Here is a 15197-nt window from a genome sequence, read left to right on the forward strand (position 1 = left end):
TGTAAGTGCCAACATAGATAGAGACAGCACTATAAAAGCAAAATGAGTTCTAGACCAGGCTTGAAAAGACTTGGTTTTCCATTCTGACTCTACCAATAACCTACTTGATTGTCCTGGACAAGTAAATTCTCTCCAAATCTCACTTTCCTTAGCATAGGAATGAGAAAACACGAGATGGTGTACACTGAACACTAGTCAGTATGTTAATAAGAGCATGAGCCACTTTAACAACTTTATTGAGATATAATTCACACACCATACAGTTTTCCCATTCAAAGTCTAATGGCTTTTAGCATTCCCAGCATTGTGTATCCAAGTATGAGTTACTGATACTTCATTGTATTTACAACAATGGCAAGGTATGAATTAAGGACATAACATCAAAAATTGATTTTTAGAGTATTGAGATAAGTGTTCTAATAGAGGGGGATAAAACTACCCTGAAAGACACATGGAGCCTGCCCTAGCCTTGCCCAAGGAAATCTGCTGGGCTTCATAATGCACAATCCACCTGAGGCCTGTGAGAGGTAGAAGACTCCTGGGGATGCAATTGGGGCAGTTGGAGTGGTATGAGCAAATGCTTGGAATCCTACAAGTTCTAGGAAGTTCAGAGGCAAGGCTCAGTATTGCTGGGCTGTAGGTGACTTTGAAGACACAAAGTGGAGAATCTGACTAGAAAGGCAACCCTTTGCCTCCTATGACACATTCAGGAATGTAAACTTGATCTCTCAACAGAGAAAGATCATCATTGTATTGGTTTTGTCTTAAATCCAAAGTGCCACAGATTTCTGTGTGATTAGATTTCTGGCCACAGAGTGGAGAGTTGTATGTGCAATCCCAGAGAATGTCAGGAAAATGCCTTTGAGGGCAGGAGCCTAAATGACATTCACTTGCATTGGTCTGATCCTGATGGCATGAGGGAAGCAAGATAAATCCTATTTCATCAGGCATTGGTGGTGACCTGGTAATGCCTTCTTTCATCTTATTCCTTGCTTCCTATACCCTGCAGGTGGTATGTGCATTAGGAGGGCTTTGCACATGTTCCTAAAGAGGACATGTTCCTGTCACCATGTATCCCCAGGGTACTTTCATGCTCCTCTAGTAGGACATTTACCTCAGTAAAGTTTTGAAATCACTATCTTCAAGTTGTAGAGTATAAACTAAGGCACAGCATAGCTGAGTGACATAACTCAGCCTGAGCAGAGATTATGTGCCCACAAGGCTTCTCTTGACCCCTCAAGGCTGTGATATTTGGGATACTGTGAAGAGTGTTATCTTTAGGGTCCTGAAAATAGACAATGTTCTCTTTCCTATAGAAGACAGAGAACCGAATTAGCAGCACAAGTTTAGTAAAGAACTAAACACACATTTCTTAAGGAATTTTTCTTCTGGATAGAATGAAAAACTGATTGTAATAATTACTCTGTAAAACACATAACCACAAGAAATATGCATGAAACTCTCCTTTATGATGTCTTATATCCTATATCCTTTGTGAATATGTACTGTCTGCTCACTCAATTGCCATAGAAGGAGCAGAGATTTTCTTATCTAGCTTGCTTGACTTTATTTTTTCCTCTAATGAAAGGCAATTTCCACTTGACCAGTGGAGGGAAACTATCTTTTTGTCTGTTTAAATTAAGTCTTGGTTTTTATATCTTTACATTCTGATAGTTGGCACAATTAGTTTTTTTAAGCCTTTGTTCTCACTTCTAGTCTTTAACTCTAGGGTTTGGCCAGGTTTTCCAGAGGTCCCCAGTTGGACTTAGATCTCTGTTTGTAAAAAGTAAACACGCAGTGAAATACAGCATAGCTTAATGAACATGGAGAAGGCAAATCCACTGTCTCTCTCTCTCTCTCTCTGTACCAGGGATCGAACTTGGGACCTTGCACTTGCAAGGCAGGCGGCAGAACCACTGAGCTAGCCCACCCCTCCACTGTCTCTTGCAGGAAACCCTTCCTGAATACCCTTAGGCTCTCAATAATTCCAGATAAATCCATGTATTATTATTTACTAATATTCTATAATATCTTCTCTTATATCCTCCCTCATTTTTTGATGGTTACAGTAAGGGCAGGTGAAGGAAAACCTACCAATTGGAACCAACCTGTTTGACTTTCAAATAAGAGGTCCAGTGTGTAGAGTGTTTACTAAGACAAAACATGGCCATGAACTCCGGACACCCCTTATCTGATATAATGTAAGGCTGAGTAGGATGAATAGTGGCTTGTTGACAGTGCTTCCCTTATGGCGTTTTTGTCACAGTGACAAAAAATTGCCCTTCTTTCCAGGCCAAGTACTATGACAAATGAGTGTGTATGGGCAGTGTTACTTGGTGATGATGCTATGTCTGGCAGAGCATATAGGATAAAAACTGAGACTTTGACTTTTGATAGACCTAGTTCAAATCCTACCTCTGCTCTTCTCTAGCAGTATGGCTCTTGGTGAGTCCCTGCACTTTTCTTCCAGCTTCAGTTTCCTCTTGTGTAAAAAGAGATAATGATGATAACTGTGTCCTAGAATTCTTTAAAAGATTGAAGGAATAATGCAGAAGAGAGAAATAGTATAACCAAGTGGCCAAGACTGGGTTGCAGAGTCAAATTTCTTGGGTTTGAATACCAGCTCTGTCAATGAATGGAAATTATAGAGCCATAAGACTCCCAAATTTGCTAAATGTTACTAATGTAAATAATCTTAGAAATTATTAGGCCATCCCCTTTAGAAATGGAAAGGGTAGAGCTCAATGAGGAGAAGTGATTGCCAAGTTCATTGGTGGAATAACAAGGTAGAGAATTGGGGATATGTGTCACCATGCCCAGAGGTAGTGAGCCATAAAGAGAGTGAAGGTGGAGCCAATATGTATTTTGTTTCCATCAGTGTCAGTTCAACATCATTTCAATGTGAGCTCTTTGTGAAGGAGTGAACTTTGGCTTTTGTTCCATTTTGTTTGTGACAGAGATCTTGTAAAAGCTAGAGGAACCTAATGAACATTTTTTAAAAAATTGCCAGTGTCCCCCTTGGAGTTTTGAGCTTGAGGAAACGAGCCCTGGTCCTTGTAGGGACACTCATCTTCAGCTGTCTGTGGCCAATTACTTTTACCTCTTTGCTTTTTTCTCAGGGTTCTACGCCAGCCAGTGGGCAGGGTTTTCTTCGCAGGCACTGAGACTGCCACACACTGGAGTGGCTACATGGAGGGTGCTGTGGAAGCTGGGGAGAGAGCAGCCAGAGAGGTAAGGCCCAGGGTTATGGGCTGTGGGGAAGGAGGCAGTTCATAGGCCTGAAAAGCAGATAGGAGATGTCTGAGATCCTGTGACCAACTTTCTAATAGCTTCCATCTGAAGATCCATGAAGCTCCATCATAACAGCAGTTTTAGGTGAAGAAAATGCCTTAACCCAAAAATTACAAAATCATCTAACACGTTACCTGAGGTTACAGAAAATTTACCATGTGACTGGTGGTCAGAACTTTTTCTACTATAAGTGAAAGACCTTTTAGAGACTTTTAAAGGTTAAGTGGACTGCTCTGGCCTTTATCTTGGTGTTTTGGATTGCTATCTCAAGAGACATTCACTTAGTCCTTTATTTAAAAAAGCAGATTAAGAGACAGATGCTGTCAGTTTTGCTGTTCATTAACAGTGCTCTTTCATTTCAGGTCTTGCATGCCATAGGGAAGATTCCAGAAGATGAAATTTGGCAGCCAGAACCAGAGTCTGTGGTAGGCTATATTTTATTTCATGAATTTAAATGTCTTTCCTCTAAGAACAATTATTTTCAAGAAGTATACACTTGTATATATCCACATACTTTTCCCTAAGTGATCCAGCCCTTGAATGTTTAACTATGGGTAGGACAGAAGTGAGAGATGCAAATGAACTTTGATACATTGGTAGCTGCAACATTAATTGCAAATTATTAGGGGAAATAAGATTTTTTATAACAGGAGGCATTTCTCAGAGAGTTCTAAATATATTTTTTATTCATTAAGTTTATTGGTACATTTTAGGTATACAGAGAGTTCTAGATATTAAGAAAGCAATAGGGGTTAGGAGTGTAGCTCAGTGGTACAGCATGTGCTTAGCATATGCAAAGTCTTGGGTTCAATCCTTGCACTGCAAAAACAAAACAAAACAAAACAACAAAAAACCTTAACTCAATAAATGTCTGTTGCATAAGTATCTGACCTGATGATTCTCAATTGGAGGTAGGAAAAGAAAGAATTTTATCTCCTATCCATGGACAAATGGATGGAATATATTTAAATTAAAAGTTCATTTTCAATATGCTCATCATATTTTTAATAAAACTCACGGAGTTTTCCTGGTTAGAAAGGATGCATAGAAGATGGAGTGAAGGAAGGAAAGTTATTCCTGTAGCCTTTAAAGTGTGAAGTCAAAGAGACCAAGACCTGACACTGCAAAGTCTTTCTCCTAGTGCTTTTGCTAGAGAAGAGATTGTAGGGCTGAGAGGGAGTAGACTTGCTCAACAAATATTTATGGCACATGTGTTTGGCATGGACCATTGTAGTAAGAGCACAACTGTGCTTTCATGTCATGTTTAATGGCCTAGAGATATGCCACTCTCAGAAAACTAGAGGAAATACAGATTTTCTAGAATGAAATGTACAAGCCCTGTGCTAACATCCAATGTTCTCTGAACCCAGGATGTCCCTGTGCAGCCCATCACCACGACCTTCTTGGAGAGACATTTGCCCTCCGTGCCAGGCCTTCTGAGGCTGATTGGATTGACCACCATCGTTTCAGCAATGGCACTTGGCTTCCTGGCCCACAAAAGGGGCCTACTTGTGCGGATCTAAAGAGAAGCCATCTGTAACTACCCCTTCTTCTTACTCTGAGATGTGGGTTTGGGGAAGGGGTTGCCATGAAATTCCATGACAAAATAAAGAATGCAACAGGAATCATGAGGATAAGTCAGACCACAGGAAACACAGTATCTCTTTCTCTGTTTTGACCCCTGGCTAGCTTTTCTTATCTAACTTAGTACTCTGTCCCAGCCATTTCCAAGTTTACTGACCTTAGAATCTTTAGAATAAATAGGCATAAGGTCCTTGCTGTCCCATAATGCACCTTACCCACTCACACAGTTTTCTCCCCCTTCTGTGGCTTTGTGCTTGTCTTCACTTCCTGGGTTCTCTGCATTTGTCTTTAAAATTCTGGATTGTTATAGCTGGAAGACCTTAGATACCATCTAGTCTTCAACTTCCGTTTTAGAGTTGAGTAAACCAAAACCCACAAAGGTACAACTTAATCAGCCAAGGTCCACAATAAGCCATTGGTATATGGACAGCTAGGACACAAGTTCAATGCTTTTCCATCTCCTGTAATCTCCTGGGATGTATTCTCCAATTGCCCTCCTCCACCCCTTGTCATTGTTCTCATGGTGTCCCCTGTGTGTGTTTACTCTGTACTAAATAGTCTTGTGCTGCTCAAATGCTACTCAGTTTATATCCGTAGGTCTTGTTACCTTGTGCAGTGTCTCCAAGCTGATTTTAAGTTTTTCAAGAGCAGTAATCTTATCTTTGTCTTTCTGTAATATTCTGTATTATGTCTAGATATAAAGGCCAGTATATACTTGGGTAATTAAAAATAAAGCTGATTGACCAGATGTCTTCTGTCTTTTCTTCTTGGGTAATGACTTTCAAGGTTTTGACAGACTAAATCAAGATGGAGTATTAGGCATATAATTGTGACTTGAAAATATTTAGTCAGAATTTTCTGGAAGCCTGGATGATGCATACATTTTGATTGTGTGATCCATCATTGGCAGCATATGTGTGAGCACTTGGTAAATGATTTATAATGATATGGTAAAGGGTACTAAAAGACACAGTTCCTTGCTTTCACCCTCCCCCCAAACCTGTCAAAATAATCGACATATTAATAAGCAAGATGCTTAAACTATTAAGGTAATTATAATATTTCAGTTGACCTTTCATAGTCCTTATCAGTGCACAGCTTTTTACTAGGTACACTCATTAATTTAAAACCACAGCTTCACAGTCCATTAAATCCCATTTGAACTACTTTTCAAATGAGATCATCATTTCAAAGCATTCATACCTCTCAAATTCCAAGGTCAGTTTTTATCAGGATGTATTTTAAATCCCTAAACGACCACTTTCACGTTCTGGTTTAGAAAATGAAGCTGATTGTTCTTAGCATAAGTGAAATGTAAGAAATCTCCAAGATTAATCAATAGTAATATAGTTTCTGATTTACAGTGACATTCATGATCATGAATTTATAGGAACTTTATAAACTAACTGAGGAATTTAAAGAATCCATTAACACTTTTGTTTTATTTTGGCTTTTTAAAATTTATTTAAAGATGCAATGTATGGGTTAAGCTCAACAGAAGAGTGCTTTTGTAGTATGCACACGAGACCTGGGTTCCATTCTCAGCAGCATAAATAATAGGAAAAAATAATATACGTGGCATAGGAATGTCTTCTCAAGCAACATCCTTCCAAAAAAGTCCTCTTAAAAAATCATGACATTACTAACTCCATTTAAAAAGGAGTCAGATAAGGAATTGCCTCTATTGCCTAGACTTCCAGCTGGGTGACATGGCCCTTTTCTTTGTTCTCTCAATGCCACATGCATAGACTCATTGTCCTGCATTTAACCCCATGAAATCACACTTATGCCATCTTTTAAATCATATGATGTGACTGGAAATATCAAGTTATATTTGATATCAGTTACCAAGATGAGTCTGGAAATAGAAAAAACTGGGAAGCATCAAATGAAAAACCTTAAAACCATATTCTTCTTGTTGAGTCCTCTTAATTTTGAGGCTATAAAAGGAGTGGGGGCTGTTGAAGGAGTAGATTTGTGAAGAGATCTCTTTAGAGTGAGATGTCATGCTCCGAATCTAACACACCCAAAGCAGAGAGACCAGGGCTACTTTCTCATTCCAAGTCTAGTGAGTGGCTTCAGGGAGACACCTTCAGAAGCTCACTACAACCCTGAAGAAACTGAAACCCTGGATCGTTCTCAAGATAGCTTTGACTAGAGAGTGAAAGGATGCCACAGAGATTTCCAGAAAAGAAAAGCTGAAAAGGACCAAAACTGGCTAACCAGAGGATCCTGGGGTACTGCCTTGGATTGTTGTCAAAGTCAGGGTCAGCATGAAAGTCTCTGAAAAGAATCCGAAAAGTGTCCCCACAGAACAGAGCCAGTTCCCATAACAGCCAGGTCTGCAGCACATAAAGATCTCATGAGAGGACCAGTGAAGTGGTAATGCTCAGTAAACCCCTTTTCTTCCACCTTTTCTATGCCCAACCCAGAAAGTCCCAGAATCCGCATATAGCAAATAAGCTAAGCAAAGAGTACAGGAGGAATGAAAAAGTTAACCTCTGTGAGATGGCACAGTGGCCCCTAACTGGGAGAGAAGAGAAGCTCGGACTCTAAGTCCAGCTCAGAGATTTGTTATTCCCCATCCAAATTACTGCATTAAAACTGCAGTTTGTGACTTAAAGAAACCATAGAATTGTCTCTTTTTAAAAAGTGATTGGTAGGATCATAGACTTGCCAGAGTTCCAAACACAAGAAAAGGAGAGACCTCCTTCACTCACCAGGCTGAAATGCACAGTAGAAGATTAAAAAATTTAAGCTGTGGTTTCTTCCCACTCAACGCAGTGATTAAGTTAATAGCATCTATTCTTGAGAGACTGTTTTCCACTCATCTTCATTCTCCACATCTCCTCTGCCTGAGCCATCAGGGTATCTCAAATTAACCAACCAGTAAATCAATCAATAAGATTCCTGTATTTTTCATTTTAGTTCTGGATCGATAATCCTGTGGCTTTTACCCAGCAAATGGAATGCCTCTTGCCTCTTTTTGCAAAGATTCAATTATCACTTTTAGTCTTACTCCTTGTGAAAGTATTAATTGTCTTCCTGAGTATATTAGTTGAGGTAGCACTAATAGCTTATTGGATACAGTGTTCTTCCTGGTTGTATTGATAAGTCTACCTATGTGTTTCTTGAATGGGGTTCCACATCACAATGACTGCAGGGCTTTGGAAAGACCCATGTGCCTAAACAAATGAAGAGTTTAGTATAACAGGTTTATAGGGGATTCTCTCTGTGAAGGTCTAACCAAGGGCTAAGATTGATGCTTTGAAGATACAGGAAAACGTGGAGATCTGGCCTTGAGTCTTTCTTCTAGGACTACTGCTCTGCCTTCATTCTCTTCCAGCGGCCCAGTTGTAATGGGGTGGAAAGAAGATGCTGGAAAATGACTTTGAATAAAAGGAAATGGTGTTGCTCTCTGAAAGAACAGCATTAATTTAACAAGCTAAAGAGCCAGACATGTTTCTTGGATCACAGAACTACTTGGATAAGGAAAACATATCTTGATTGAAAGCCATGGATGTCTTGGATTGTATGCCCCTCAAAATCCCTCCAGATTTTTATACATATTTGTATAAGTTCACTCTAGGAAATTACTCCCAGAAACAAGAGTGGGAGTGGGAAGAGCTAAACGGAGGAGGAGGGAGAGATGCTCCCTGGCTGTGTTTTGGAACTGGTCACTGCTATGAGTCACTGGGGCTTAGGTCTGCTGGGGACCCTTCGAAGGGCCATGAAGATTGTACCTCAGAATAGATCACCTGATATACCAAAGAAGGGAATATTTATTTCCCATGGGTCAAAGTGTTCCCAGGAACATTAACTTCCTTACACTTCCAGGTTTGTCCATATATCAGAACAGCCACTGAGGAAGGTGCAGGTGTCAGCTTATACCTCTGGTTGTTGCAGTGCTGGCAGGAGGGAAAAGATGCAATGGTGCCCAAGAACTGTCATATATAGGGGCCAATAAGCAACTTAAAGGAGTTCTATTGAGAGAAACACAATATGACATTTTTCTTTTGTCCAAGAAAAAGATGTGCTTAGGAAAACAATTTTTATATAACAGTCTCGTGAATATTTTAAAGAGGATATCCCAATTTGGGATCTTTAAGGCTGCACAACTGTGGTAAATCCCACATGGGATAAATCCCATCCATTTATAAGGTCTTGTGGTAGAGAGGTACTGACAGAACATGGAGTGCTTGCCATGCCCATGGCCCCCTTTATAAAAATAGTTAGAATCAGATCCTAATAGAAAGGTTACCTGGATTTTTGATCCTGCTAACCTAGCCACTACCACCAATTGAACAAGGGTTGATTCCTGAGTCAAAGCATTCCACGAGTGACCAGTGGTCTACGGATTGGTCTGGCTCAAAATCTTTTTGTGACAGTGGCAAAGACAGAGGGGACGCAGAAGAGCTAAGGCTAAGTCACAGGAACAGAGGCATGATACCCAAATCTGGAGGATGAAAGTAGAATGATTGCTGTGTCACTTGACCTACTAAGACATCTCAACAGCAACAGCCAGTGGTCAAGGACAGGAGACTGGATGGAAGCACCGTGGGGATGATTTCCTTTACTTCATCCCTGCTTGTGGTTTTTCTATGGATGCAGTGCACAGTACCTGCCTAACAGGCATCTTTACTCTGCACACATTCCCTGTCCTCTTCTCTGCTTCCTTTCAAACTTCAACTCTGTCACCAATTATCTAGTCCTCTGCACTGCATACACTTTATTTTTTCCATTAACTTTATTGGTATATTTTAGATATACAGTACAGTTACATTCATCATTGGGATCTTGTACCTTTACATGATATATCTTGGCTCTTATTTTTTCCCCATTCCCCTGCCTTCCCTTCAACCCTTCCACCCTTCCCTATTTGCAAAGACTTTGTTTCCGTTTTTTTTCTTTTCTTGTACTTTTTCTTTTCCCTTCTTTTCTTTCCCCTACCCCTCTGACTTCCCCTACTCCTTTAGACCTTTTCTTCCTATTTCACAATATCAATTATACATTTTGATCTTTATTTACACTTTTAGTTTTTCACACCAAAGAAACTATTCAGTATTTACACATGTGTGTCCTATTTATTTCACTTAAGAGTATGGCCTCAGTGTGCATCCACTTAGCTATAAATGTCTCTAGTTTCTCCTTCTTTATGGGTGAGTAGTACTCCATTTTATTTTTTTAAAACCACATTTTCTTTATCCAGTCTCCAGTTGATGGGCATTTGGGCTGTTTCCAAGTTTTAGCTATTACAAACTGTGCTGCTATGAACATGGGTGCACATATATCCCTGTGGTATGATTTTTTTAGTTCTTTTGGGAAGACACCCAGCAGGGGAATAGCTGGGTCAAATGTGACTTCCAATCCTAGTTCTTTGAGGTATCTCCATACTGATTTCCACTGTGGTTGCACCAGTCTGCACTCGCGCCAACAATGGAGAAGGGTTCCTTTCTCCCCACAACCCTGCCAGAGTTTGTTATTGATTGATTTCTTGATAGTTGCCTTTCTTTTTTTTTATTGGTACATTTTATTGGTACACTTTAGGTATACAATTCATTTACATTTATCATTGGGTGTTTGTATCTGTACATGATATATCTTGGTTCTTATTTTTTTCCCTGTTACCTGTGCGCCCTTCACCCCTTCCACCCTTCCCTATTTACATAGATTTCATTTCCATTTTCTTTTCTTTTCTCATAGTTTTTCCTTTCCCTCTTTTCCTTTCCCCTTCCCCTCCCTTCACTCCTTCATCTTTGGACCTTTTTTCCTATTTCAAATGATCAATTATTCATTTTAATCATTTTAACCCTTGTTTACACTATCAGTTCCTCACACTAGTGAAACTATTTGATATTTACACATGTGTGTCCTATTTATTTCACTTGAGTATGGCCTCAATATGCATCCATTTAGCTATAAATGACTCTAGTTTTTCGTTCTTTATGGATAGTTGCCATTCTTACTGGGGTGAGGTGGAATCTCAGCATTGTTTTCATCTGCATCTCTCAAATGACCAGTGATGTTGAACATTTTTTCATATGTTTATTTGCTACTTTTATTTCTTTGTCTGAGAAATGCCTGTTCATTTCAGATGCCCATTTTTGAATTGGGTCTTTATATTTTAGGGGTCTGATTTTTTTGAGTTGTTTATATATTCTAGATAGTAGACCTTTGTCTGAGGAACAACTGGTAAAAATTTTTTCCCACATTGTAGATCGTCTCTTAGCTCTGTTGGTGGTTTCTCTTGCAACTGCACTGCCTACACGTTAGAATCTTGTCTCTTGGGCATCTATTAAGATCCTTTTACTTCCTTCTTAGCCTTGGCTCCAACTAAGAAAGACATATCTTATATGAAAGCAAGGGTATTCTCCCCACTCACTCTTCATTTTAGCAAAGGAGCAAACTTTGTAACTAAACAGAATAATCTACAACATTCTGCACCCTAAGGGCCTGAGTAGACAACTTGGTGAAATGTGTTAGTCTATTTTTGCTGTTGTTTCCTGTTAATTTTTTTTTTTTTTTGTACCAGGGATCAAACTCAGGACCTTGCACTCGAGAGGCAGGAGCAGTGCCACTGAGCTAAATCCCTGGCTCCATCCTGTTAATTTTTTAAGCGCTGAAGGGGACTTATTTGAGTTGAAAATTCTGCTGAGTAATCTTAATGACATTTCAGCCTATGGACACTGGAAGCCAAGCCCTTGTACTGGAAATAACTAATTTAATGTGATCCTGCCCTTACTTTGGACTTTTACTTTTTGATGTAATTGCTCGCGTCATTTCTACTGAGCCCATGTGACGAGTCACTGACAATTCATATATCTCTCCAGCAGAATGACATTTTGGCCTCTGGCCCCTGATCTCTTGACCACTTCTTTGACCTTTCTTTACATTTTTAATCCCTAATTATTTCTTCCTTAAGCATTCTGATTCAGTTAATTCTCCTTGAAAATCCATTTCCCCATAAGGCAAACTCCTGAGTGGCATTCAGCTATTGCTCTTGAGTTTGACATATCTGCCTGACCTACCTCTAGGCCATTTCATTGTGTTATATTTCTTTCTCCTACACTGCTGTAAAAACCTTTTCAATACCAGAGTCATCTCTGGGTTATAGAAAATCCAAGAGAGAGTTGTGGATTTGTGGGGGGGGCAGTAAAGAGAAGAATCCAAGCTGTTTCAGAAGAGAATGGGGGCTGCTTGGAGTATAAGACTGTCATCCTACTAGCCACCCCTCTTCTCTGCCTCAATATTGTATTCAGCCTGATCTCCTTTTCTATGGCCAGTGTTGCCAAGTGCTCAGCCTCTTAGTTCACTGGAGAAGGCTGGATTTGGATAAATAGAATTCACTGTGGAGTCCAGTTCCCCTGGGACTGTTGGTCCTTCAGACTATGTATTTTTTTTTTTTTGTACCAGGGATCAAACTCGGACAGACTATGCATCTTAATGTTTTAGAACCAAGGACAAGATTATCTTCAAATTAACATCTTGTCAAACCTGTCATTAAATGTTCAAACTAGTACATACAGTTTGCATCCTTAAGTAATATAAGAGCCTCCTTGTCAAGTTCCTGTATTCCCTTTCCATGTATCCCTAGTCCCCTTCCTTTTAGGTGCCCAGTTCTGTGCATAAGCAAAGGACAATACAGGTGATGAAACCTGCCATGGAAAGGAGCAGCATAAGAATAGGGTCCACAGAGAGGGACCTAAGCATTTCAGGCCATTCCCATTGGCAATGACCATTTGTTTTTGAGTCACAAAGTAGGACAGAAGGTTGGATATGAGATTTACTCAATATCCATCTTTTCATCTCCTTCCTGACACAATTGTGATTTCATTCAGCTCTTTACCCACCACTGTGCTTTAGAGGAGGGAGGCTAGCCACACTCTCAGTCCCAAGAGGGGGTTACTGATTAGTCTAAAGCAATCATGGGGACCTTGTTCTTCTGTCAATGCCTGGGTATGTCACATAATTCTAGCCAATGGCAAGAAGGAGAAGCCTTCTTGGGAGGTGGGCTGGAGTTTGTGGGGGAAGGGCTCCTCATTCTTGAAAACAAACAAATGAAATGGGAAAGTCCCACCTCATCCTCCCTCTGGATATTACATGTGTCTGTATGTGACTCTTGTAATTGTTGCAGCCACCTAACTTTCAGGCCAAGGCTACAGTCCATACATAGAGAAGGTCAAGGCCAAAAAATTCACAAAGTACAAAAGAGCAGCCCTGATGTGCCCTACTTAAATCCTACCCTGTCTCAGGAAGTTTGATTATATAAAGAAAATTTTCAGCGGGAGTGTAGACTGGTTCAACCCCTGTGGAAATCAATATGGGGATACCTCAAAAAACTCGTATTAGAGGTCTCATTTGACCCAGCTATTCCCCTGCTGGGTATCTTCCCAAAAGAATTAAAAGAATCATACCACAGTGATATATGCACACTCATGTTTATAATGGCATTGGAAACAGCCCAATTGTCCATCAACTGGAGACTGGATAAAGATGTGGGTTTTTAAAAAAATATGAAATGGAGTACTACTCAGCCATAAAGAATGAGAAACTAGAGACATTTATAGCTAAATTGATGCACTCTGAGGCCATACTCTTAAGTAAAATAAATGGGACACACATGTGTAAACACTGAATAGTTTCTGTGGTATGAAAAACTGAAAGTGTAAATAAGGATCAAAATCTGTAATAGATAATGTGAAATAGGAAGAAAATTTTCAGCAATCTTGAGTGGAGATTTTCTGTTACAGTCTAAAGCATACTAAAAGATCCACCACACTTGACAAAATTGGAGGTCATTCTTGTAAGTCTGTCTTTGGATAATAATCATGATTATTATTAATTATATAGTCATGAACCCCACAAAATGACATTTTGGTCAACCAAAGACCATATTACAATGGTGGCCCATAAGATAGAATTGCCTAGTGAGATTGTAGCCATCTTACTTCATGTAAGTACACTGTAAGATGTGTACAATAGCAAAATTGCAAAATAATGCATTTGTGGGAATATATCCCCATTGTTAAGCAATGCACAAGTACATTATTTCAAGCACTGCCTGTAATTAAATATGTATTGTTTATTAGACACTATACATTGCCTTATTTTATTCTGACATCACTCTCATTTGCTTCATTTTATAGATGAAGAGTCTGAGTCTCAGAGATGTTAGGAGAAAAGGTCTCATGATTAGTAAGAGATGGAGATGGATTTCAAATCTTCTAAACCTGAGAGTGTTCTCCTGGTGTCTCTACTTCCTGGGTCAGTTTTATAAGATCAATTATCCAGAATACCTGAGACCTGACATTTCCGAATTACTGCTACCTTCAAAGCTTAGGTATTTTATTTTCAAAACAGACGTTTATTACTCTTACTCCTCAATCTAGCTCCAAACATCTTCTGAATATTATGTCTTTTGCCTACTCTATTTACAGGAATAAAAAATGATAGCCATCCCCAATAACTCAGCAAATATATATTGAATACTCTCTGTTCCAGATATTTTTCTAGGTGCTAAGAATATAGTTTTGAATAAAACTGAAAAACTCCTTCCCTCATAAAACTGAAATTCTAATAAATAGTCAGTAAAAAATATACAATGTAATGTATACTCTCAGGTGGAGAGAAGTGTTATTAAGAAAAAATAAGCAAGGCAGGTGAGCGGCAAGTGATTTGGTGGTAGGGGATGTCTATAGTAGATTGGGTGGTCAGGTTAGGCCTGACTAAGAGAATTTTCTAAACAGAGACCTAGATGAAGTAAGGGAATAAGCCAATATGCTATTTGGGCGAAGTGCATTCCAGACAAAAGAAATAGCAAATACAAGAGCCAGAGGTGAGAGTATGCTTTGGAGTGTTAAAGGAATAGCGTAGTGACTCAGCCATCAAAAACAAGAAATTACAGACATTTATAGCTAAATGGATGCACATTGAGGCGATACTCTTAAGTGAAATAAATAGGACACACATGTGTAAATACCTAATAGTTTCTCTAGTGTGAGAAACTGAAAGTGTAAATAGGGACTAAAAGGTATAATAGATAATGTGAAATAGGAAGAAATGGGACAAAGGGGAGGGGGAAGTGGGAGGGGTAGGGGAAAAGAAAGAAGGGAATGGAACTAATATGAGAAAATGAAAAAAAGGAAACAAAGTCTTTGTAATAGAGAGGGGTGGAGGGGTTGAAGGGAGGGCAGAGGAAGGGGGGAAAAATAAGAACCAGGAGAGACTATGTAAAGGTGCATATCTCCAATGATGAATGTCATTATATTGTACACCTAAAATGTACCAATAAAAGGATATATATATAAAAAAAGGAATAGTGT

At 39.3% G+C, this 15197-nt stretch overlaps 1 protein-coding gene across 1 annotated transcript in view; it reads left to right on the top strand.

Annotated features, from left to right (window-relative positions):
• Positions 1-5623, top strand: part of Maob (monoamine oxidase B) — a 130330-nt gene extending 124707 nt beyond the window's left edge. Inside the window, exons 13-15 of the mRNA XM_004849994.4 lie at positions 3120-3231; positions 3654-3716; positions 4662-5623. Coding sequence (XP_004850051.1) covers positions 3120-3231; positions 3654-3716; positions 4662-4814 — 328 coding nt within the window. The 3' untranslated portion in view covers positions 4815-5623. The remainder of the gene's footprint in view (positions 1-3119; positions 3232-3653; positions 3717-4661) is intronic.
• Positions 5624-15197: the final 9574 nt, after the last annotated feature.

Source organism: Heterocephalus glaber, unplaced genomic scaffold (genome assembly GCF_053883595.1).
Source record: "Heterocephalus glaber isolate CG9 unplaced genomic scaffold, H.glaber_assembly_v1.0 deba00001547, whole genome shotgun sequence".
NCBI classification, from domain to species: Eukaryota; Metazoa; Chordata; class Mammalia; order Rodentia; family Bathyergidae; genus Heterocephalus; species Heterocephalus glaber.